Raw genomic sequence first — 24,791 nt, 5'->3', positions numbered from 1 at the left:
AAAAAAAATCATAGATGGAAGGAATTACTGGACTCAGCTTGCTGTTGCTGCTCATTTTGCCATTGTTCTCATGAACAAAGAGAAAAATATAACTCTTGACACTGCACACAGCTTGGCTGGACAAGCTACTTGAATTGATACTCTTGGATTCTGCCAGAAAAATATATTTAATCTCATGCTCAATATTGCACCTTGTATAATGTATTATGATTGACTAAGTATTCTAAAGCAAACACTGAGGATTGTAGCTCTTTAGTCAGTTTTGGATGACAATTAGCATCTGCCTGGACAAGAGGAACCTGAGGCCAGGGAGCACAGACCTGTTTAGAGAGCAGAGGTGGCTGAGGAACAGAGCTGCACCACACAGGCTGTACCTGCAGATGCTGGGGTCACCTGAAACTCCCCCAGGGTCGTGGTGAAATTCTGCTACAGATCAGAGAGTGCAATGGTCCCTTGTAAAGAAACTCTGAATATGATTTCTCTATTTCTCAAAAAACACTCAATCTCTCTCTAAGTGATTGCAACTCAGCAAGAAGGCACATGCAGCTTTGATCCTGCAAACATTTATGCTCGTGAACTCTATGCAGGACTAAACAGTGAAGTTTTAGTCAAAATAATCAGGAACAGTAACTTTTTGGAAGTGACATATAGTAGGCTTTTTTAAAAAACCTCAGGTACATTTGTACAATTATCAAAGTCTTTGAGATTAAATTCCAAAGACAGTCATGTAAGAGAGAAAAGCAAGCCACAATTCTAAGCAAATTCTCAAGAGTGCTAGCTCCAGTCTCACTAGAGCATCAATTGGCCTGACTCTGTCAACTGACAAGAGCACAGAAAATCATGTTTGCATGATGAAGGCTGGAAGTTACAGAGGTTTCTCGACCAAGCTTTTGTTTTCACTATAGCAATGCCATAACAATCCTAATCAGGCAGCAAAGGATGATTACAGGAATCCTTTTTTGTTATGAACAAATAATTAGAAAGAGTAACAACTGAACTCAGCTGCTGTGCTTCAAAGGAAAAGTGAGATGACCATCACTGTAAAGTACAAACTTATCAAGAATGTTTCAGATCTGTAGATATCAAAAAAAACCACAAAGCAAACACTTCCTTAATTCAACAGTAAACACTTATTATTTCTCCCTTGTTAAGAACGTGGCTGTGTAGCCAGACATGACTGAGACAACATCAAGAATCAGAGGTCCTCTATGAGTAAAGCCAAGAATTAAAAGAAACAAGAGAGTGAGATTATTCAGAATGAATGTCTTTCCCACCTTCTGTAGCACCCACAGAGCTTCTCTGGCACAGTTGATAGGTACAACTACTGTGTGCAACTCCAAAGTGAGCATCACAGCCTTATTCTATATATATATATATATATATATATATATATATATATATAAATTAATATGGTATTGTAAACGTGATAAAGTAATTTTTCTTAGAAAATAATTCTGCTTTGAATTTGGTAGCCATATTCAGGAACCAGTGAGGACTGTTGTCCTTAAAATGTTTGAAAACATTGCACCCTTCACACTGGCTTTAGTGCTATAAACTAGCAAACTTGGTAATTTAAAATAAAAAAAAACCAAACACACTGGATCAGAAACAAACATTCAAATCCACAGCAAGTACAGAAATGCTCCATGCTGACAACATTATAGCACTTTTGTAGAGTGACATTATTTAAAATCATGGCTGTCTAAAACAAAAGCTGTTTATATCCTTGAATTTTCCTAATTGTTCAGAATTGTTTTTATTATTTCAAACACACAAGACAAAAGCTCTAACGCAGCCACATCAAAGTAAGTAATAAAAGTATACTCACTCTTAGTCCTGGAAATCCAGGAGGACCAACACCACCAACAATTCCCTTTAAAGAAAGTTAATCTTAGATTATCTGAATTTTACCATTTAGAAAGAAATCCCATTGAGAAGATAAAAGTAATCTACAAAGCAAGTCGGTTTTGATTTTTAAAGAGTTTCCAAAGAGTGACAGCTTATCAATGTTTAGAGAAATACAGTTAGTACTCCACTACTGCCTCTGCCACAGTTTAACTCAGAAGAGGCTGAAACACTGCCAAAAATTGTTGCTAAATTTCCTTGCCCTGTGTGAAACGAGTATTGTAGCCCTGCAGGTCACCTTGTCTCATGCAAGGTGTCCCAACGCCTGGCACCTGCTGGCCAGTGGATAACATACACAGGGCCCACTGCAGCCTGCTGGCACCCACAGGGAAGGGAAGTTTTATGCAAGCAAACCTAAGGCTATTCTGAAAGTGCCCAACTGGGCATGGCTGCTGGACACGGCACAGAAGACACCTTTGTGCTCTCCTCCCTCCTCGGGTGCCTACACACTCTCTCCAACCGGCTCTAAACTATCCACATGGGAAGCTGAATGCTCCAGCAACATCCTCCAAGGCAGACTGACATCCTCAGAGAATTGAGAGGGTGTTGTGGAAATGAAGGATGCCATTAGTCAGTTAAGCAGAAGAAATTAGGCATGGAGACAAATGTCATTAGTGTCAAGTCAACACATGGGAAGAAACGTCTTCCCTTCAAGCTCCTGCTGCCACAGGCCTCCTCAGGCAGCCCCTGGTCTCCAGTGCCAGCTCACAGAGAGGCTTTGTAAATATGCCATTAGCTCTGCAGACCCCTGCAGCTGCAGCACGGGCCCCTTGCCTGAACAAGCCCTGGAGGGTGAGCTCTGGGGGAGGAGGGGAGAGGGGTTGCTGCCTGTCAAAGAAGGCAGTAAGATCAGCAGCTGTCTTGGCAGATTAGATGGAACTTGTTTGCAAATGCTCACAGTAAAACAGGCTTCTTTGTAACGTGCAAGTCTGTAATTTCAGATCCAGGCTTTCTGAGCTTGTTTCTATTAAAGTACTGTTCTGCAGATCTTGTGGGAAGACAATGTCTGCTTTATCAGGAATGGAGGGAGACTTGGGAACATGAGGAGGCAAAGGAAGAACTCACCTTTTAATATCACTTGCAAGCAGTTGGTGACACTCAACCCCTCAGTGGGTTTTCAAGATGAAAACCACACTGATACCACCTGACATTCCAACAAGGGAAGCTTTGCCTTAGGGACCACAAATGCATAAGAATTTTTTTCCTGTGTTCCAAAATGTTGACACCAAACATTGATAACCTACCAGCAAAATTCATGTAAGCTTTCTAAAACAAGTTTCTAACATGGGTGTCAAGGCAGACCTTCAAAAAATAGAGAAACTGTCTAGCTGATAACTCCATGCCATATCAGAAAAATCTTTAGATGCAAGCTGATAATTTCCCAAGGAGCATCCAACAATACAAGATGATTTAAATCAGCCGCTCATTTTTACCCAGCATTTATTGCTGTTCTTTTCTCTTGTCCAAAGCCTTTCACTGGTTTCTGACACCAAAGGAAACCTGAGTTTGGAGTTTGCAGCCAGAGTTTCCCTACAAATAGAGAAAGACAGCAAAGCTCATTTGAGGGCAGCCTGTGCAGTGACGTGACTGTGCCACAGGCTGAACACCGCACTGCAAGGGCACACACTGCCAAGGACAAAGCTGTTATCACACTGATTACAATGCACCAAATGACATGCTAGCATAATTGTGTTTAGTTCCAGTTCAAAGGATGAAATCAACTATCAAATGCACAAGCACACAAAAGCTGGGGTTTTACATGCAGGCAGAATCCTATTTTGTTAAGGTGATCTTAGAATAATGGTTTAAATAAACAACAGAGTCATATCTAATGCAAGAATTTTTGAAGACAGAGCAGTCATCAGTAATGCAATGAGGACAGTAAGAGATCTGATTCTCAAGGTAGTCAGCATATGCAGCAGTGGAAAATGTGCTCTCTCGGCAGCTTTCTGAATATTTTATTCCTCTTTTATATACTTATTATAGTATTTTCCTAGAAATTTGCATGGGAAAATTAACAGTCCAAAATTTGCCTATGGACTTCAAGACATTTCTTTTGAAGGAAAAGTCTCCTTTAATTTTGAAGATAAGTTACTATTGAGTTTTACAAATTTTATCATGTTGTTCAACACACAATTCAATACTTACAGGACTTCCATCTGGACCAGGGGGGCCTCTATTTCCAAAGTCACCTGGAAAACCCTAAAGCAGAATAAAAAATACCAGTTCTTCATTATTCAAGACATGAAAGGTGGCCTGAACATTGAATCCCTATAGGTTTGGGGAATTCATAAGTCATAAACCAAAATGATACAACTATACAGAATGGAAACATATGGAAAAAGCAGACAACTGAATTACTTTAAGAGCTATATTAAAGTATTACTTGAATTGTTTCCTATTTCTTATTTTTAACTCAATTCTCATCCTGTTAGCTTCAACATTCACTAAAACATTTGTCCTTCCTTACTTAACTCATCTCCAAATACTAATAGTTGGCATCTCAGTATGAGATCTCATATTCATTAGAAATCAAAATTTTCATCTTTCTAAACAATGTGAACACTTTCTTTAGTCTGCATCTAGACACTGAAACAATAACTCAAGACATAGTAAAGCCTCATTTATTTTATTAGAGTTTTGACTTCAGAGACTAGATTATCAGAACAGGAAAGAAATCTGATTTGCCAAGTCAAGCATCGAAGTTTAAAACAGAATTTCCATTTCTTGCTTCAGAAAGAAAATGGAATGGAATTCCTTCACTTTACTGGCTCTAATCTTCCTTCCTTCCTGTTAGGGTTTTGAAAATTGCTTTACTTCTTTCAGATGTTGCCCACTGCAGAAGCACGCAAGTTGCTGGGGATAACAGATTTGATGTTTTGTTTGGGTTTTTTAGCAGGGGGGTAAGGGTGTGAGGGTGGTGTGAGGGGTTTTTTAATTAATTTTTAACAGTTTAGTATTGCTAGGCAGATCTCACTATTTTACTGGAAGACCCACATGTAGCTAACTAGAATATCATGCTATTAGTTTGAAGCAGTACCAGGAAATATTTTCATGATTGCTTTGTATTCACTGTATGAAATTAAGAGAAGTGAGGTAGTGCAGATCTACAGAGAAGTCAAAATCATTTCTGAACCAGAGTCTAAGGCTAAGAGTTCACCAGAAAAATTGCAAAATAGTAAGCTGGAAAGGGCTTCTACCTGGAAAAATCCAAGCTATGGCACTCAAACCCAACCAAGAGACTTTTCTTGGAATTGAAAAATGTCCCACAGTATTATTAGAGTACTGAGATAATGGAGAGATGCACTGACCTCAAGAAATCAGCCACAAAGAACCTGAGCATTACTAATCCATATCCATGGAAAAAGGGGCACATTCCATCCTTATAATAATTTTTATGTGAAATGCTCTTTGTCTTTTCAGTGTTTCAGTATCTTTTTACCTCTCCATGTGTATCAGGAACAGTACTTTAAGGCATTAACCTTTCACCTCTGTAACACCATGTTCAAACCTGCTGCAGGTCAAAGGTACAATTCATTTGGCCTTTTTAAGCTACTTTGTTTGGAGGGTATCCACACAGCTGTCCAGCACAGGACTTGCTACAGTAGTGACTTTCCTTAATGGAATAGGGGATATACATCACCATCCAATAGTATTCCAACAGTAGTCAGGAAGACAACATAGAAGTGCCTCAAAGAGATGGAAAAATCATATCATAAATCAAAGTAGTTAAAGCACTGCTTAAGTCATATTTGGCTTTAATAACAAGCCAAACTTTTATAAAAATCAAGGCTAAGTTTTATGCATATATATACGTGCATGTACACTGCTAAAATATGTTGAAACAACTGAATAGCTATTAATCCTCATCATCATGCATGATAATGTGAAGCAATCAGAGACAGCCTTCTGTAGCATATTTTGGGTTGATTTTAGATGGAGTTTTTTTTTTTCTGCTTTCCCCATTAATTCAGAAAAGCTAAACATAGGAATTCCTCTCACAACAATTAATTTCTTGTTCAGCATCTGATCACAGAACTCACAAATAAGAATCTATAGTTGTAAGATCTGACAATACAGGTATTCACATTTTTGTCACCTTATCACTTGAAAAGTAGAGATTCTTAGGGAATGGTCAATAAAGCAGATTTAATTGACTCTCAGGGTTGTGCACCTTTGGTAATTTTTTTCCTAGCTCTGAAAATGTAGTGTAAAATGTTACATATGCAAAATGGATGTTTGAGAGTTACTATGTTGTTAAAAGCTACAAATTAAGAGGATGAATTTATGATTAGAAGATTAATTTATGACCCTTTCCTAAACAGCATATTTTGGTTGTACTGCCTACCATTGGTACATGTTGGAAGAGGCAGAATTGTCATAGACCACGTGTATTTTTTTGAATCTCACAAATGAGACCTCAATGGGAAAATGAAGGATGAAATGGGACAGTTTTACCAACCATACAGAATCACAAATGATGCAGCACAATCCCAGCATAGCAAGAGTTACAAAAGTGACAGGTCACCCACAGTCATTATAATCACATTCTCAACAGCATGTGTCTTTGAACTGATACTGAAAAATTTTAGTAGGTACAAAAAATATAAGCAAAATGAGCAGTCACAGAAGTATAAAACTGGAAGCAATATAATAATACTACTGTGTAGCAACTGTTTTATTAAATCAATATTATCATTTAACATTATTATTAAGCATACAAAGGATGATTATTCATAACTTTAATATAAAACAGAATCTGAACTGCTTTTACTGTTACAATGGACTTGATTACTAAATCCTTGGTAAAATTTACAAGGTCTGTTCTGACACATGGACAACTGGTTTTAACTAATCACAGACAGAAGAAAACTGTAAAAATCTTCCCACAAACAAAAGCAAAATGCATCATGCAAACAGGACAGAAAATGGATTAAAAATACTGCAGAACTTGCCTAATTTCATATTATGATGATATAACAGAAAGAAATTGAACACATATACTTCTACCACAAAATATTTTCTTAAAATGATATTGTATGCAAAACAAATATAAAATTCTAACAAATCCTCACTCTATATATTCTGGCAATTGAATATTTCGTTCCATTTCAAATATGCCAGAAATGTTACAAATATGAACAACCGTTCAATAAACTTACAGAGTAGCAGCATTTTGTCAATTATAAATGTTTACAATCCCTTGTATGATCCACTTCTTCTGTACTTTAAAATCACTTTCCAAAAATGAGATTATACTTGGGATCTGATTTCTTTCAAAAAGACCTCTGCCAGTCAGACAGGGTTTTTATTTTCTCAAGTATTATTAGGGACAGTTTTGACCAAAAAAATAAGTTGCATCCTGGAACAAAAGGTAAGAACCCTGACTTCAGGCACTGTAGAATTCCTATGCCAAATTTATTTTAGTGACAGCACCCTGCCCCGAAGTATTGTTAACTCCAGGGCACTATGCCAAAAAAACTTTGTCATTACAGCTATCATTGTTTTGGGGCTTAAAATAACATGTCTTCTCTAAGCTTGTGATGCAGTGAAGTACTTCAAGCCAGGTTCCCATGTGATTGCTCTCCTGGCTGGTCTCCACATTAGTAGCCTTTAGTCAAATAAGGACTTTATAGATCACAGAAAGGAACTGGAATGAACCTTGGGATTGAGGAAATTACAGCAGTACAAAGAAATCAGTACTGAATGAAGGTAATCACAGACATTCTGCAGAGGTGCTTTTGGTGCTCTCCCACCTATGTGAATCCTCTCTGAACAGAGGATTATATTTTTTATACAAATAGAAGTCCTTACAAAACACAGTGTGGCACTGACAGAAGCTCTGCTCTTACTGTAAACGGAAAATAACTGCTTACCACAGCGCACACAGCACCAACTGACTGCTATGGACTGGGACAAATACTATACCAACCACCACACTGGCAGGCAGAAGCCCAGTGAAACCTGCCACAGAGACTGACAGTAGAAGGCTAAACACATTTCAGTGTACCCTGCTGTCACTACACTTCCTATTTCACACTGAACCTTTGATTCCCATCCAGGTTCTCCTCCTTTGTAAATGCTGCATGTGACTCACTGGCACAAGACATTGACAACTTCTGTAAGGGACTGATGGCACAGAGCCCTTCCTGCCCAGCACTCAGATGCAAAAAGTAGCATTTCAGCCCAGTTATATGCAAACTACAACATGGTCTCACGGCAGCTTCAGAAAGAGCAGTCCATAGACTTACTGTAATTTTGCTTGTCTTTCTTTATATTAAAGCAATTCTTGTAGGCTAGTGACTTTTTTGGCTGGTGTTAGATCACGCAGAAAACAAAACAATGAAACAAAATCCTGTACTACTTTCACAGAATACATCAGGGGCCAAATATTGATAATCATACTACTGCTGGACAAATTTGTTCAACATGGTAGATGAAAATCATCTGAACTGCTGAGCACAACTGACTACACAACTGGAGAACCCCATGGTGTTTTCCAGTCTCAAACCACAAGAAAGTTAAAACAGGAAACTCCTGGATAGCTTCAAAGACCTAAAATATTATGGTTGCAACAGAAAACAAAACATTTGGCATTGAAGACACCACAGGAAATATGTAAACCTCGATAATGTATACTTGGCAGATTTGTGTTTATTCTCAGCTGTAGAAATATATGTTGAGTAGAGGACAGCATTAATTTACAACAGTCCAGAAATGTCAGACATTAGTAGAAGTTGATTTTCATCCAAACCAACACCAGACTTATGAAGCTTGCATCATATCTGCAACTTGTGCTAGCAGCAATTTCATGGAATATATTTATGTGTTTCTGTCACTTTCTAACCCTCCTCATAGCTGATACCAGTAACCTGCCACAAGACTCATAGTGATAAGCCTTCCACACTTCAAAACATCCAGTACTTATAACCTGCACAGAATCTGCAGCTCTGAAAAGTACTAACTGAAAGCAATAGAAAGTCATCTACGGAGAAAACTTAAAACTAAGTTTTCAGTTGATTAAAGCTGGAGTTAATTCCAGGTGGCTTTACATTGGCAGCAGGAATTGTAACAAGTATTAGAAGCTTTACCTGTCTCCCTTTAGGACCTCTTTTTCCATGGAGGCCTGGGATACCCTGAAAAAGAAATAACCCATCATAAGTAGGTTTTCATTTCTTCAATACTTAAAGTAATTAAACCTACATTTGATGGGAAAAACACAGTGTAAGAAGTAACATTAAAAAAAAAACTGAGCAAAGTATCATCAGGACAATGTCCTACAGCAGAAACACAAACTCTGCTTGTCATTACTGTGGCAATATCAGAATAACTGAGAAAAAAGGCCTTGTTCTGCTTCCATCACAGTACATGTCCAGACAGCCTTTTTGCTCAAGTGCAGTAAGAGAAAGCTCAAGCACAGATAGAGATTAACACTTCCATTGCTGGTTCTACTGTAAAGAACATCCAACAAGAAACAAATACAAATCATCAAAAAGAAATTGCTTGAATGAGAAATATTCATTCATGCTTTGCTGAAGAAAAAAAAATAACCCTAATACTTGCAGATTAAAGTAAAATAATAGTTCACAGCTGCTCCTATTTTACTTTAGCACCAGGACATTTCATTGATTAGACTGAGTATGACCTATTCATCTTATTTTCTTCACATCAGTTTTATTTTTAGCCAAAAAATATTTAAATGAATCAATAAACCTTGTACATTTCCTCCCATTCTAACAGACACTGCATTACCACACAAACATCAACATTCCATTGATGTTCCATACCCTTTCTCCTTCAGGTCCTGGCTGTCCTGCCACACCTGGAGGTCCAATGAAACCCTAAAAACATAAGAACAAGGCTTGATTTCAAGGCTGCTTGTCCCTCAGTATATGGCAGCTATGGGAACATGACACAGAGATTAAATTCAGGCTCATTTGAAACTAACAGTGAAGCTCTAGAAATTTAAATGTGACTAAGATTTACTCTCCAACCAACAGCAAAACCAGTTTCCTGTTATAAGGGTACAGAATCAGCTAATGAAGAAGTTCTAAGTTAATATTAGAAGTACTTCTAAAAAGACATGGTTGCATCAGATGATTTATTGGAATAGATGAAATCAGCAACTTTTTTCTTAAATTAACCTTATTCAGAAACTCCATTGGAAAAGAAGTTCTCATATTTAATAACACTGTGTGATCACTGCTATATGTAAGAGTTCATACAAGAAAAACATTTATAAGCAGAATGTTTTTCTTATAGTTCAGTCACAATGCTTTTCTCTCCCACTATTCCTCAGTTGTATGGAGAAATGGATGCTGCACTACCAGATTCAAACTGAGATTGGAATAAAAATATTAAATTAGTTACTAAAATTGAATTATTTGCTTTCATATATCTCCAGTGGTAATGATTTCATTTCATGGGGGTTGATTTTTTTTTTTTTTTAATTATGGAAGATGGTGCCTACCCTGTCATCCAGCCCAAACAAAAGTAAGGAAAACAAAGGCACATCTACTTTCTACAGTTAAAACAGCTGAGAAGCAGAGCACAGATTGATTACAGGAATATTTTAAACCTAAAGCTCTAAAAATGCTTCATACCATGTTGCTATACACCTCCATGGCACAGGAGTATGTGTCAAGAGGGCTGTCATCGTTTTTACTGGAAATTACTTTTAGAATTCATACACAAGATTTAGCCTTGAGGTGTTTTTCCCTAAAATTAGTCACACATTGGCCATTTTTAGCTTTGTGTAAACAGAGAAGCAGTAACTTTTAGGAAAGGGACTGGGATCACTTATGTCTTGTTTGTTGAAGGGAGAACAAGTCAAAATGCAGATGAGAATCTGAACAAAAATAAACGGAAGAAACATAAAAGAAGTAATCCCTGAGGGTGCAATATCTGTTGGCACTTGATCCTGCCAAACTAATTTTTCTCATCACCGTAATCAAAACTGTCATTAAAAAAAACCCAAAAAACATTCCAAAACCCCCAGACGTGTTCAAGAAGCTGCTGCAGGTAAAAGCTTCTAGTAACTACACTAAAAGAACAAGACAAAGCAACTCTTGCAACACAATAGGATTATATCAATAGATACTTGAGAACACAATACACTGCTGAGCAACCTGTACATGACCTGAAGGCCTGAAAACACCCAGCAAAAGCTTCATTCAGATCCTAGATACAACCAGAAACATAAAAGTTTCTGGAAACCTGTGCCTAGTCCTTGGTAGTGAGAGTCAGTCTAAAGAAATATTTATCCATGCACAAGCATGCCTATTTAAAGAAAACAAAATTACACAGCACCCACCCAAAAAAAATCAAACCAAAACAAAAACCATTAAACCTTCAACCCTCAAAAAAACCCAGACCACCAAGAAAGAGAGAAAGAGCACCATAAAAACGCACACACACACACACACACACCCACCCACCCACCCCAAACCAGCCAGGAATAAAAGCCAATCTAATTTGCTTCCAAGAATAACCAAAACCAAACCTAGAATGTGCAGAGCATTAAGAACCTTCAGTGCCTGGGATACATATAACTATGATTGAATCATTCTAAAATCTCAAGATCCCTTTCGTGGTTTTTATGTGACAAGACTGTTTCCCTTTATCTACTTCTGTAGCTGTTACAGATTGCAAATATCAGATATGTCTCCCTTCTTGACAACCTCCATTATGGAACTAATGCTTCAGGCCTGAAACATCCACTCAGCCCTCACCCACCCAGCATTGCTCTCTTCTCTCTCCTGCAGGCAAGTGAGAGGAAGGGCAACAATGGAAAACTGCACTATGCTGCTCAGCGTGGGAAAAATAAACTCTTGGCATGTACTTTGAAAGAAACTCTGTATTTTCTCATTGTAGCTTCTATAAAGGCAGAGTGGTTCTACAGGTATACAACTGAATTAAATTCCACACCCCCTTTTTCACCTACTGTATGGGTAAAAATAGGCATGTAGATCAAAATGCTTAAGATGCTTACTTACTCTTACTCCTTTAGGACCTGGGTTCCCTTCTGGTCCAGCTAGGCCCTGTCACAAAAAGACAGGAGTTGTAATTAATTTTAAACAACCAGATATGCTCTATGTAAAATAAATACAACAGCACTTGTTAACCGTAAACTGGCAACACATTCTTGAAATTTTTAAGATTGAAGGTGTCATCAAGTAGTCTCCTGGGACCATGTTCAGAAAGGTCCCCCATTAATGTGTGGTTGAAACACAGATCATGACTGTAACTTCCATTACATTAAAATTATTTCTTCTGGGAGAAAATTTTTTTCCAGACACAGTGATCATTACAGTGACATAATTTTACAGGATTGTTTATGAGCTTTTATATTTGGACATATTTCAATTATATTCAAGCTAATGTCAGAATTGTGTATGTGGTCCAAATGCTCTATTTTACATGATTCAACACAAAAAATGGTATCATCCAAATATATAGCCATTACAAATTTAATCCAACAAAACATTGAAGTATTGGTAAAATTCACCTTTTAAGCAGACACGAAACCACAAAGTCAGTTGTTGTCAATTTGGCTCATATACCTTTATATGAGGAAAATGCTGAGTATTTCTACTTTATATCTTATTTGCATAACTGCACTGAGGTATCTGTTACTTTATACATAAATCAATATTTATGTAAGTACTGGTATTTAAAGAAAGCTGCTTTCTGCTTATTGGTTCTCCAAATATACCCCAATTGGAAAAAAACACCAAACCTTTTAAGTTCCCTTTCCCTAAAGGACTGAAGAAATCATTTCAGCAGTGAAATAAACACACTGGTGAAAAATCAGGAGGAACAGGCAGTTTCCTACTGCTTCTGGACTTGAAATACAAAGAAGATAAACCACACAGAACCACATGAGGTTTATGAAGGGACTGTAAAGTATTCAGGCATTCAGTACTTTGGTAATGCCATTTATATATTCCAGAAAGGAACAGCATTCCTGCATCTAACACATCAAAGTTTAAAAGCCGTGAGATTCAACATTCCCTCCAGGCCGCTACCAGAGAAAGAAATTTGTTTCAAAGAAAAATGACACGATGTAAATAAAACATTTTTACAATTAGTAGTTTCAAAAGAGTTAGATAAGGTACTTTTGAAAAGAATAAATGAGAAAAACAAATAATAAAATGCAAAGACATTTGTATAGTTACTGCACCTGCCTGCCAGGGTAACCAACTGCCCCAATACTGCCAGTCATTCCTGGAATTCCCTAAATGGAAAAGGAAGAAAGAGAAGGAAAATAAACAACAAACATGTTTAATGTCATGGTTTGAAGTTTGTTTTATTATTTCTCTTTTAACGTCTACTTGTATGACACAGCTTAAGCACATGGAAAAATTACTCTTTACACAAGCTACACTGAACACCCAAAAACTGACTCATCATACATAAGTAACTCTGCCAGTTTCAGTCACATATCCTTTAAAAATTGTCCAAGTTTTTGTGAAATACAACAGTGCATGCCTTATTTTCATAATTCAAAAATAGTTCAGGAGGGCTATAGGAGGCAGGTCACTAAAATGAGGTAACTGCACTGGTCTTAGATGTATTTCAAACAAATACATTAAACTTTCCATTAAAAAATCCTCATGTCTTTACAAAGCCAATTTTTGTTTTGTTTCTTCCAGAATCAGGTCAATATAGCACTGGATAAATCACAAATGTATGTAATTCTCTCCACCTTCTTCTTCTGATGTTAAGAATCAACTGTTTTTTTCTTCCACTAGTTATTTCTATCTTACTGATGGATTACAGGCATCACAGAAGACTTCTTGTGAGACTGTAATAAAAATCACCACTCATTCAGTTACAGTTTGGGCATAACACTCAGGAAAGTCGTGAATTACGTCCTTGAGTCATCTCCTTTCAGGTGTTTGCCATCAGTTATCATCACCATTTCCTTTTCAGTGTGATCCAAACAGAGACTCCTTCCATCTACTCTGCTGTTAGGAACATCATAAAGGCTAACAAGATATCAGCAATTGGATGTCTTTGAAATTACATTCAGATTTCTTCCTGAACTGGCAAGGAAGCTTAAAAAAGTACTGAATAACTACTACATTTCCTACATGCTAGGAGATGTAAAAATGCACTCAATCAGTAGACTTTTTAAAAGTGCCTCTTGTAAGAATTTTACATCAACATCCTCCCAGTTGGTGTGGTAGCTGAAAAACAAGCTGGTCTTTTCCATTTCATTTAGACTACCTTTTCACCACACTGATCTCTACACAATCTGAATTCTGGTTCAAAACCTGTCCAATATTTCCTTAAGCAGTTTAATAGCTTGCTTATATTGAACACTTATAATAGATGATACTTTCTCCTATCTTAATTTTTCATCTCAGAGTACAGTGCACTGTGCTTGCATCCCTTACCTGCTCACCCCGTGGCCCTTGCAGCCCCAGGTAACCCTTGAGACCCTGCAGGTAGAGAAAGAAAATCTGTGTTAAATACAATTAAACAAACAAAATGTACCTTCTTCTACTCTATTCTCTCTTTATCAAAGAAAAACATCCAGACTTTTCCTCCTGCAGAATTAGCATGGTTTACATTTAGCAGCTCATATGAAAACTGAGCTAGAGAAAAGAAGTAAGAAAACTTGGCAGTTCAGACAATTTCAAGACATCAGTATGCTTAAAGGCAGTTTCAGACTTGTAGTCTTTTAAACAAATGAATACATGGGATGCTGTCATAGATTCTGTACCATGCACTTCCCTGTTCCAAATCCTTATCACAATGCACTTTATGAACAAGGCAGTTCAGAGAAAAGGTGTAGAGGGTCATCCCAGACTGTTCTAGGACACACTCAGAAAAGACAGACCTTCCAGGACACAAAACATCTCTTTTTAAAATTAACATAGAACAAATTTTGGCTCTACACTATGGAATTTATAGTGGTAGTGAAAACAGCCTCATGCCAGAAATCTTCTCTGTGGTGCTGGAACCACAGAAAGAGATGAAACTCTTAAACTTTACTCCCTGTGCATCAACCCTTTCAAGCATATTTTAACTCTTAAAGAAAAAGAAGAATTAATATAGAGCTGGAGTCTGTCTTCTCCATCAGTGCACTTGAAAGAGGAAACACCTTCTTGAACATGTTTACACTGGACTAATCATATCCAGACAAGCTGGCCTAGAAGGGAGGCTTGACTGTTGCATGACTGATGCAGAAGCCAAGTGTCTGGTCTCCACATCCCTTGCAAGAAATACTGGGAATACACAAGTCCAAAAGCTACAGCATGAAAGACAGAAGACCAAAGCAATCCTTATTCTGGATAGAAATCTATCATAAACTTGGACTCAAGGACATTGAGTGAGCAGCAGGAGTGTCTTGGCTGATGTTAAACATCTGTCTGCCTTGCAACATGATGATACTCATCAGTCAGTAGAGACTTGAGACTCACTGCAATACAAAGAAATTCTGCAACCAATTTCAGCAGATCAGGTATTCCAAAGTTTCGGATAAGCGTCTGTGTGACCACAACAACATTGCTGCAAGAAATTAATTTTATTATCATATACAAAATTAAGATAAAATTATTTTGCTTGGTGACAATTTTAGCGTAAACCAGTAACTCCTCTTTAGCTTTTGAAGTATGCCTCAGGAAACTACAATTTTTTACAGTCCCAGCCAATCCCTTATCTCATGAATTCTATCCATTACAGAATTTTATCTTTTCTCTATACTTAAATAATTAACTGAAGTAGGTATAGCTAGAAGAGACCCCCTTCTGAATTTTGTACTAGAAAAAAAGGAAAGCTATACACATAAATGCCCAAAGAAAAGTTTACCACAATTTTTTCAGGGTGGGTCATGTTAGCTGATTAACACCTGTGTGGACAGACACAAAAAATGAAGGACTGATTTCCGGTGTGCGTGTTTCTACACAACAGCATTTTATTTCTGCCAGAGGAAAACTGCTCTGAACTCATATTTTAGAATAGTATGTCCTTATTTTTATTCAGAGCTAACATGGCCTTAATTCATTCTAACTCAGTGCTGGTTGGGAATAGAACTAAACCATGCTACTAAAATGAGTACCATTCCAAAGAGACAGTTTTCACACACTGGTTTCTTTTCTTGCGACTTAGCTAATCCTCTTAAAATTCTAAGTTTATTATTAGCTTGAGTTTGTATTCTTGAGCATACCCATATAATTAAGATGCAGTTTACTCTGAGCTAAGATGAAAATTAAGAATAAGAATACAAGTTCACATGCACCAGTTTGAAAAACTAATTACCTTCCAAATTCTAATGAAGATTAATTCTCTGACTTAAAAGCTCAATGTGGAACAGAATGGTTTGAAGCTTCCAATTACAAACTTCAAGCACATTTCAAAAACATAGCAAGTTGTGAGAATAATTTAGACTGCGTGAGAGAAAAAATATTTACTGCCAACTAAAATGTAGCAAGTTTAAGTGTCTGACTTCTACCATATGCAGCACAGTGGGACCCAGACTGAAAGAAGTCTGTATACAGCAGTCTGTATATGACAGCAAGGGCTGCTTAGGCCAAGTCTTTCCATTTCACTGCTACCCATTGTGCTTTACCAGAATTTCTAGGCATTTGTAATTAAAATCTAGTACAACATTGGCAACTCCACTAGAGTGCCAAGAAGTTCCCATAGCCTGTAAAAGAGAGAACATAAGTGTAGCAAATAAATGGACTCCCGTGTGCTGTCACAAGTCCTCACAATGCTTACTTATCAGGTCCACAGCGTCACTGTACTGCCTCCAGTTTTGAAAAAATGTTTCATCAAAGAAGGGCTTTGTTTTATTTTTCCTTAATAGTTCCATTCCATCTTGTTTGTTGATCTTTATTCCACAACTAAGATTTCACCTAGCAACTCAGCCCAAATATCCCAAGGAATGGAAATGCTACTTTTCTCTCACAGGGCTGGAGTTTCCTTCTGCTCAAGGAAGCACTGGGAGAAACTCAGTAGCATAAAGCTAACACTTAATAGCATAATGCTGATACTAACATAGGTATACTGCTTTTGAAATGTGCATACCAGCCTTCCCTTTACGTGATGCCAAAGTAAAGACAAAATGAAATATGAAGCCCTACTCAGGTTGAAACAAAGCTTTTTCCTTCCACATTTCTTACTGTGCTCTACTTCAGCATGCAAATTTTATCAGGATTTTACAGACCTGGGTTTTCACAATTTACTGTCACATACAAGGAATAAACTAGAGCAAAAATTGTAGCCAATCTCTGTAAAACTCTTTTCCACTGTCATTGCAAAGCACCTGTAACCCCACAGCACTGCAGTGACTCTAATGTTCTGCCATGGCCTCGGGCAAGCTCGTGCCCAGGAGTGCTGTCCCCTGGCTGCCAACACAGCCCCAAGTGCTCTGCCTTGCAGGGACAGGTCCTTGCCCCTCTGTACAGTCTGGGACCATTTAGGGGTGAGGGAAAGAGGGGCCTTCTGCCCTATGAGGTCTCCAGACTGATATAAGAAAAGTTTTGAGTGCTGATTTAAAAATTTAAAAAAAAAAAAAAATAATATGGAACGCCATTAATTCATATGTAAGACTTTTTTTATCTTTCTTCATACCTGGATGAGAAAGAATATTGGAAATATGCTATTTATTCAATTCTATATTGTATGTCAAAATATAACATATAATATCATTCTATTATATACAATAATTTTATTTTATCATAATTTTATTGTAATTAACAATATATTATTTTATGTAATTATATAATTAACTTTATAACATTTTGATTTAATATATATCAATACATAATTTCTTAGCAGTGCTGGAGTACAACGCAAAAAGGATGTATTTGATTCCTCTGCAGTTTCTTTCTTGTAGCTGGTTTACTTCACAGCTACGAAGCTCACACTCCTGTGAAAATAATTGCTGAGATCACAATGAGCTAACAGCATGTTTATCTATTTACAAATACCAAAAAGCAATATCTAAAAGTCAATTATTTAAAACACAGTTACTTGTGGGCTTTCCAATAAGAAAAACAAGTGTCAAATATTTTTAACTGTTTATGGGTGTAGTGCTGTTCAAAAGCTGGTATTCTTAGCTTCTGCTTGACCTGGATTGTGTCTCAAACATGGTTCTAGTTAGTGTCTCATATGGACAACATGGAAACAGAGAGTAAAATTTCCAGTGATCAAGTAAGTATGATTCTCCACAGAATCTAACCATCAGACAAGGAGTGAATTCTTGTGGCAGGAAGAAAGTATGATGCCCATAAGATTTTCATTTCCTTGTCCCCAAATGCCAGCCTCAATTCAGAACAAGTGACAGCTGCTTCCCATCTAAAAACCTTTAAACATAAAATACTTTATTTTCAAAGCAAACCTATAAACCTGGTTAAACAAAAACATGGTACTTGCAGAATCTTAAGATTGCCTGTACTCAACAACAACAAAACCTATTACTGTCCAGGCTTGTAGGTTAACTCTCAAAGAGAGGCAATGCAAGTTCTTGTCACAGCTATGCGTTTTCTCAGTTCAGTGAACAGTGGTCCATGTGTTTAGCAAAATCAATTTCCATGATCTTCATGGTGCTAATGAGAACTTCCTTTTCTGGTCACATTTTTACTTGTCTTGGTCAATTCTAGAAATTAATGACTAGATAGTAAAAAAAAATGGTCAAACATTTTGAGATCAAGATAATGTTGGATGAAGCCACCCTACAACATAACATTACTGACTATAAATTTTGTTGCAATGCCATTTTTCTTTAGAGTCAATAGCAGCTAAGAATTAATTAATATTTCTCTCCTTATGTTAAAGATTAAAGTAAAAAATACCAGGGCCTACCTTTCTAATAATCAATTCCACCCTTTTGCATCTGCCTTCAGTGCCAAATACTACTTCAAAATTCTGCTGTGATATCTGGTCTCCATGTTTTTCTATCATACTTGCAACACCAAACTATATTCTGCAAAGACATCATTTAATAGTAGTTTTCTCTGATCTTGCTTGTTGATTTTTGTCACCAGTTTCTCACCACCTGATTAATCAGAGCAGCCTACTGGATTTATGCCAGGTGACCTCTCCTTCCACATAAACTATATTCACTCAGTCTATTTTGCTCATTTTCTTAAGGTTGTCTCATTTCCTCTATCATCATCATCCTTGATGTCCCCTTCCAAAACTATGTCTACCTTATGCTTTCCCGTATACATGGGACTGTGATAACTTTGATATATTTGTTAAATGCAGTAAATTGCAACTGAAATTTCTCATCTTAAAAATACCACATTATATAACACCCAAAATAGGAATTCATGCCACCTGAGTTGTATCTTAGCAATTCTGGCACAGGTTTGAAAAAAGACAAATAATTCTAATGCAGAAATACTGAGCTCATGATCCCAAATCCTTTTTTATACTACAAAATACACAATACAGAAGAATACATGAAAAAACCTTTTATATGCTGTATTATATTATATACCTATACTGAAATTGAACACACTTGAATTAAAATGGTTTGATTTCCCAGGTAAGTCTACCTTCCCTAGCAGCACTTCTCTCTGAACAGGGGCACACCATGCCTTCTGGAGAACACCCACCTAAACAGCTGTGATTTACATCCTGCTATGATGATCTCAATTTAGTTGTAAGGGGAGGTTTTGCACAGTAGACACAGTACCAACAGCAAGCCTGAAATTCTTCTTTTACCTCTTGACCATCAGATATCCACCTGGTGGGCACGGATTTGAGTCAGGATGAGTTACATGGAAATGAGAACAGAATCTTACCTTCTGGCCTTTGATCCCAGGGGGGCCTGGAAAGCCCATGGGGCCTGGATCTCCCTATACAACAAAAACATCCAGAATCAACCCAGTTTTTCACTGGAACATGATCCAGGTTTATAAACATGTAGCCCTTAATATCTTTGCACTTTTGGACATTTGGTATGGAGAACTAGCTAATGTTTGAATTTTATTACTTTTTTAGAGGAAGAAAATTGAAAAGGCAACAGTTCCTCAGTTGCAGCCATTGTGTGAAACACATCTGCTCCTGCAACATGGCCAAATCTTGGCTGGAACAGACTTAGTTCACAACCTCATGACATTTACTTTTAACCAACATAAACAGGAGTGAAGAAGCCATACAGTTCTTGAGGCAACCCTTTCCTCAAAAACAAGTGGTTTCACCTCAAATTAATAAATATATTACTACTACTACTACTACCCTACTACTGTGTACTGATTGTGTTAATGTTATGCCAACAATCCTCAGCCAAGAGCCAGGACACCATTGTGGCACGTGCTGTGCAAAACACAGCATAAATCTCATCTGTGTGAAAGACAACTTGAGAGATGCATATGGACAAAAAGACTATGGGGGAACACTGCTATTCTCTTCAGGTTCTTTAAACCTCACAACAACACAATGGTATATGGGAATAAGAATCAGAGCATCTCAAATGTTGGGGAAATGGAAAAAGTACACAAATTTTTATGATTGTTGCAGATGGGGAAAGAGGGAAGGTTTTTTCAGCTGTTTCTTCTTACTCAGGACTGACAGCAAAGAGATTCACTCTTTCATTATTAGTGCTCAAATTCAAATCCAGTAAGTCAAGGAATGCATCCTGGAAGTGAGTTATGGTCCAAGTAAATATAACTCCATTAACTAGCGTGAGCAAATTTGACTTGAGGGGAAAAATTAATGCAAAATAATGGGAACTATGAAAATGCATATCAATCTCATAATTTTGGATTATAGATTCAGTCTCCATGTATTTAAGGATAGTCATACAAATATACGGGTGGGCTTTAGACTGTTCTACGGCTGCTTGGGTTCATGCCAGAGAACACAGCTTGGGTTTCAGGCAGCCATGTACAGCTCACCACACTATGATCTGATTACCAAAAAGCTGGCTAGATCAAAATAATGCTATTTCTATAGAAGCTGCACTGCAATTTCTCATCAGTGCATCAACAGATATTTCTGAATTTTCTTCACAGCAGCCCTTAAACGCTGACAACATATATATTAGCAAATTTTAGGGTTTGACAGCACACGTGCACTAAAAAATAAGTCATGTACAGATCAGCTAGTAAACCATGATAATTTGTTACTGTTTTTTCATAAAAGAGAGCAGTCCTTGACTCTTATAGTGCTTCCTACTTGGCACAAATATTCCACAATTGATCTACTTATAATAATAATCATCATAATAATAAAACTTAGCATAAATGCAAGATATTCTTAAACATACAGCATAGGCTAATACATTAGAATGCAAACATCCAATTACATTTTAAGTGTTATCATTGTGTCAATCTAAAATGAAACAATCACAAGCTTTGAAGCCTACAATTGCTATGAAGAATGTGATATTTGAATATTTATGCTTAAATACTTTGGGCATAGACAACTAGTTTGGCTAAAGTGGCTTAGGAGGCAGTAGCAGGAAAAACATTGATATAAAAGGAGAAATTTTAGCATCAAGAGCCTGTTTTAAAAAGCAGTTAAATACAATACAACGTGCTGTAATGTGTGCACGTGTCATCACCAAATTCTGTTTTACATAACTTTCTGGAATAATGCAAAGTCCTAAGGAAATCTGGAATCTATACCTTGTTATATCAGTGTGAATCTAATCCAATTTCATTGTTCTAAAAGTACCTACATTTTATTTTTGTAAATTATATCAAATACATAATTTAAGTTTCAGCATTTAATACATATTTTTAATTTTCCTTGGATTCACTATGTCACCTGTGTCTACAGTGGTCAGTCTAACATAATTAACTGTTAAAATACACCAGTGGCAAAGTAAATACAAAGCATTTTGCTGTTATAATTCGTCTGAATATTAAACAAGACTTCACAGAAGAATGGGACAGACAAAACATTTTTCTATAATTAAGGAAATAATACCTTTTCTCCGCATTTTGCCCGTCCTGGAGAGAATCCTGGGTCTCCTTTAAGGCCCTGTTGCAGAGAAATTAAACTCAATAATACCATTGGGAGCGAATTTCTAATAGTATATGCTAAAACAAGTATTCTCAACTGTTACAGCAAGAGGAGTAAAATATGTGTCCTTCCTATTATAGATACTTTTCTCATAACTTTTTCAGTAAAGAACTAGGAAAAAAATAAAACAGTGCAGGTTCACACAGAAATGAGGTTTACATTTTCCAAATTTTGTGAAGTCACAAAATTTTGAAAAGTAGATTTCTTGGTAAATCCAAGCAGGATTAGAGGAGATGCTCCAGCCAAATTGCTCTGCTCATGTCTTCATCACTTCAGGACACCCACTGTTCCTTCAGCAATGTGCAGCATTATCAGGCTGTATTACTGCATGTATTACTCCATAACCTTGAACAGGTTTCCTCAGGCTCAGGAACTGGCTTCCCACAGTGCCAGAATCCAAAAAATTAGATTTTCTTAAGTAATCTATTATTCAAAGACCAAAGAATAAAGCCAAGTCTCATGGATACCCCTACATTACTTTAAAAACACCCCCAATTGTTTATCAGGAATTAAATACTGAGGGATTGGCTATTGGCTGGAACTGCTGGCACTCACTCAGGGCTGGATGCTTTGCTGCAAGGATATTAACACTGTGCCATGCTTCAGAAGCAACTGCATAAAGGATCCTTCAGCAAAAGAGGGAAAAATTCATGCACCTTAAAGACAGAATAAAATTCTGCCTCCATTTACTGCTAGAAAATTCTTGCAACTCATCTGTCACGTTTTAATATCAAACAAGAATGTTTCAATGTGGTCAACTGGAACTTCGTAGCCAAAACTTCAGGAGCACCTGGTTAACTTTTATTTAGAGAAAACCACTTTAGAATACACTTGTATTGAAAGGATAACTTATAACCTAACAGAAATTAAAGAGATCATGAAGCACCTAGTAATATATATATATTTTTATATTTAATTAAAATAAATATAGGTACATACACATATGTACAATTCCTTCTATTCTTAACTCACGGACAGAGCTACAGAACTGATCAAAATTATCATCCAGTGGAGGGAGAAAATAAATTATAAAACAAAGCCTAGGAGTAATTGGTTACAGTTGTTTTCCTAGCAATATATTCTATTATATAGCCAGCATAAATATAGTAAAAATTAATTCTCTATCTTTAATTGTCCCCATAGAACTACAAAAACACACACCAGAGTCATTTAGTTTTACAGAATTTGGCACTGAAAGCTTTATTAAATTTCTTTTTATGTCCTCAAGCGGATTTTAGCACCTGTCATGACATGTCAGATTCCTGCAATTAGGAATCATACTAAACAAATCATGGTGCTGCCTTTTTCCTAACAGATCTATCAAGTTGTTCAAACTAAATATGAGTTGAAGGCATTCTGCAACTGCACAAATCTGTCAAATCTATTTAAAGGGCCTATGTTGAAGGTGTTATTTGAGCTTCCAGTTCAGTATTTGGTCTTTGACTTTAAATATCACTTCCATAAATATTCAGAAAATTATTCTAGCATATTAATTAATAATATTGTCTAAGATATTATAACATTTCAATATCAAAGGTTGGACATGGACAATAAAATAGTGATTTATAGGGACTGACAGTCTACATTTTTCCTTTTTATTTTTTTTAAGCAAAGCAAAAGCTCACAGCAATTAAGCATTTAAACCTCAGTTTATCAGAGGCTGAGCTGATTTGTATGAACTCTTTTGGGAAGTGCAGATTACTTGCAAAGATAACCATTTCCAAGTCATCATTCTGCATACGTAGGTGATTTTCTTTCCACTGAGTAATCTGCTATTTTGTTTTGATATGAAGTTCAATTTGATTGATTACATTTAATTAAAATATGTTTATAGTAGCAGTCTCCACCTGTAAACAAAAGAAGGCAGTTCTAGGACTTCCAAAAAGTCATTAAAAATTTCATGTATTTACACGGCACCATGGATAAATAAACTCACCTTGGGACCTGGTAATCCTGGCAAACCTGGGTTACCATGTGGTCCTGGAATACCCTATTAAAAAAACCCAAACAAATGAAGGAGAACGACAAACGGGATAACTCGGTACACGACTGAACAAATGTGAATGGTTTGCAGAGATTAATTTTACTGCATCTTTCTTGCTTTTAGAATCATTGGTTAGGATTTTCAAAGTATTCATATGAAATAAACATACACATCTTTGTAAAAATTAGAAGTGAAGGTGAGTAACCCCCTTTCTTTTACAAATCTCAATTTCTCTTGTTTTCTCAGGTAATTCTTAAGAGGTGTTTGGCACAGTCACTGCAATGTTGCTCTCCAGCTACAACGCTTGACAGCATGGAATAAAGTCAATAAAATAACATTATGAGGTACCCAGCTATACACTGCAAATGGAAGGAAGTGGATGAGTTCTTAGTGACTTAAAAGGTGCCTCAAAGCAATGTATCCCACATGCTTTTAAAAAAAAGTAAATCACAGGTTCTCCTGATTCTCCCATAACTAGTGTAGAAAATGGACTTGTTACTAACATAATTCAGCTTAACCTGATCCAGGAACAGAGTAAGCTATCAAGACTATCTGTGCTTTCCAGTGTAAGTGTCTCTTCCTGGAACACATTCAGCAATCTTCACTCCTTGAAAAACTGCACATTTGGGAAAATATTTGTTGCAATGGCTGTCAGCAGCTACTCATCTTCCAAGTACTGAAGGACCAAACTGGCAAAAATCTGTCCCTGGTAAACTGGCAACAAAGCTTCCGTTGAATTCACTAAGGCTAAAATTCTTCCAAAATCCTCATGCCAAATATAATAAGAATACTTTTTAACTTTCTTGTATATTCAGTGGTCTAACAACAGATTAACTCGGTGTTTATCTTTCCGCCACACGAGGCTGCATTTACCAATTACACCTTGCAGTAACACTGAAAGCTGTATCTC

General features: G+C 36.8%; 1 protein-coding gene across 3 annotated transcripts in view; it reads right to left on the bottom strand.

Moving 5' to 3' along the window:
• Positions 1-24,791, bottom strand: part of COL24A1 (collagen type XXIV alpha 1 chain) — a 126,145-nt gene that overhangs the window by 77,690 nt on the left and 23,664 nt on the right. For 2 of the 3 annotated variants that reach the window (XM_088060537.1, XM_088060539.1), the window contains exons 5-14: positions 23,834-23,887; positions 21,802-21,855; positions 19,671-19,724; positions 14,307-14,351; positions 13,088-13,141; positions 11,901-11,945; positions 9,693-9,746; positions 8,997-9,041; positions 4,054-4,107; positions 1,829-1,873 (exon numbers count right to left, since the gene is read on the bottom strand). In XM_088060537.1, the coding sequence (XP_087916663.1) occupies positions 1,829-1,873; positions 4,054-4,107; positions 8,997-9,041; positions 9,693-9,746; positions 11,901-11,945; positions 13,088-13,141; positions 14,307-14,351; positions 19,671-19,724; positions 21,802-21,855; positions 23,834-23,887 (504 nt within the window). The remainder of the gene's footprint in view (positions 1-1,828; positions 1,874-4,053; positions 4,108-8,996; positions 9,042-9,692; positions 9,747-11,900; positions 11,946-13,087; positions 13,142-14,306; positions 14,352-19,670; positions 19,725-21,801; positions 21,856-23,833; positions 23,888-24,791) is intronic. The other variant, XM_088060538.1, reaches the window with a different exon arrangement.

This window comes from Pseudopodoces humilis, chromosome 10, assembly GCF_049639895.1.
Source record: "Pseudopodoces humilis isolate 2021_Gansu_Grassland_sample_001 chromosome 10, ASM4963989v1, whole genome shotgun sequence".
Lineage (NCBI taxonomy): Eukaryota > Metazoa > Chordata > Aves > Passeriformes > Paridae > Pseudopodoces > Pseudopodoces humilis.
Note: the sequence above shows the minus strand (reverse complement) of the source record. Positions and strands in the feature narration are given on the sequence as shown.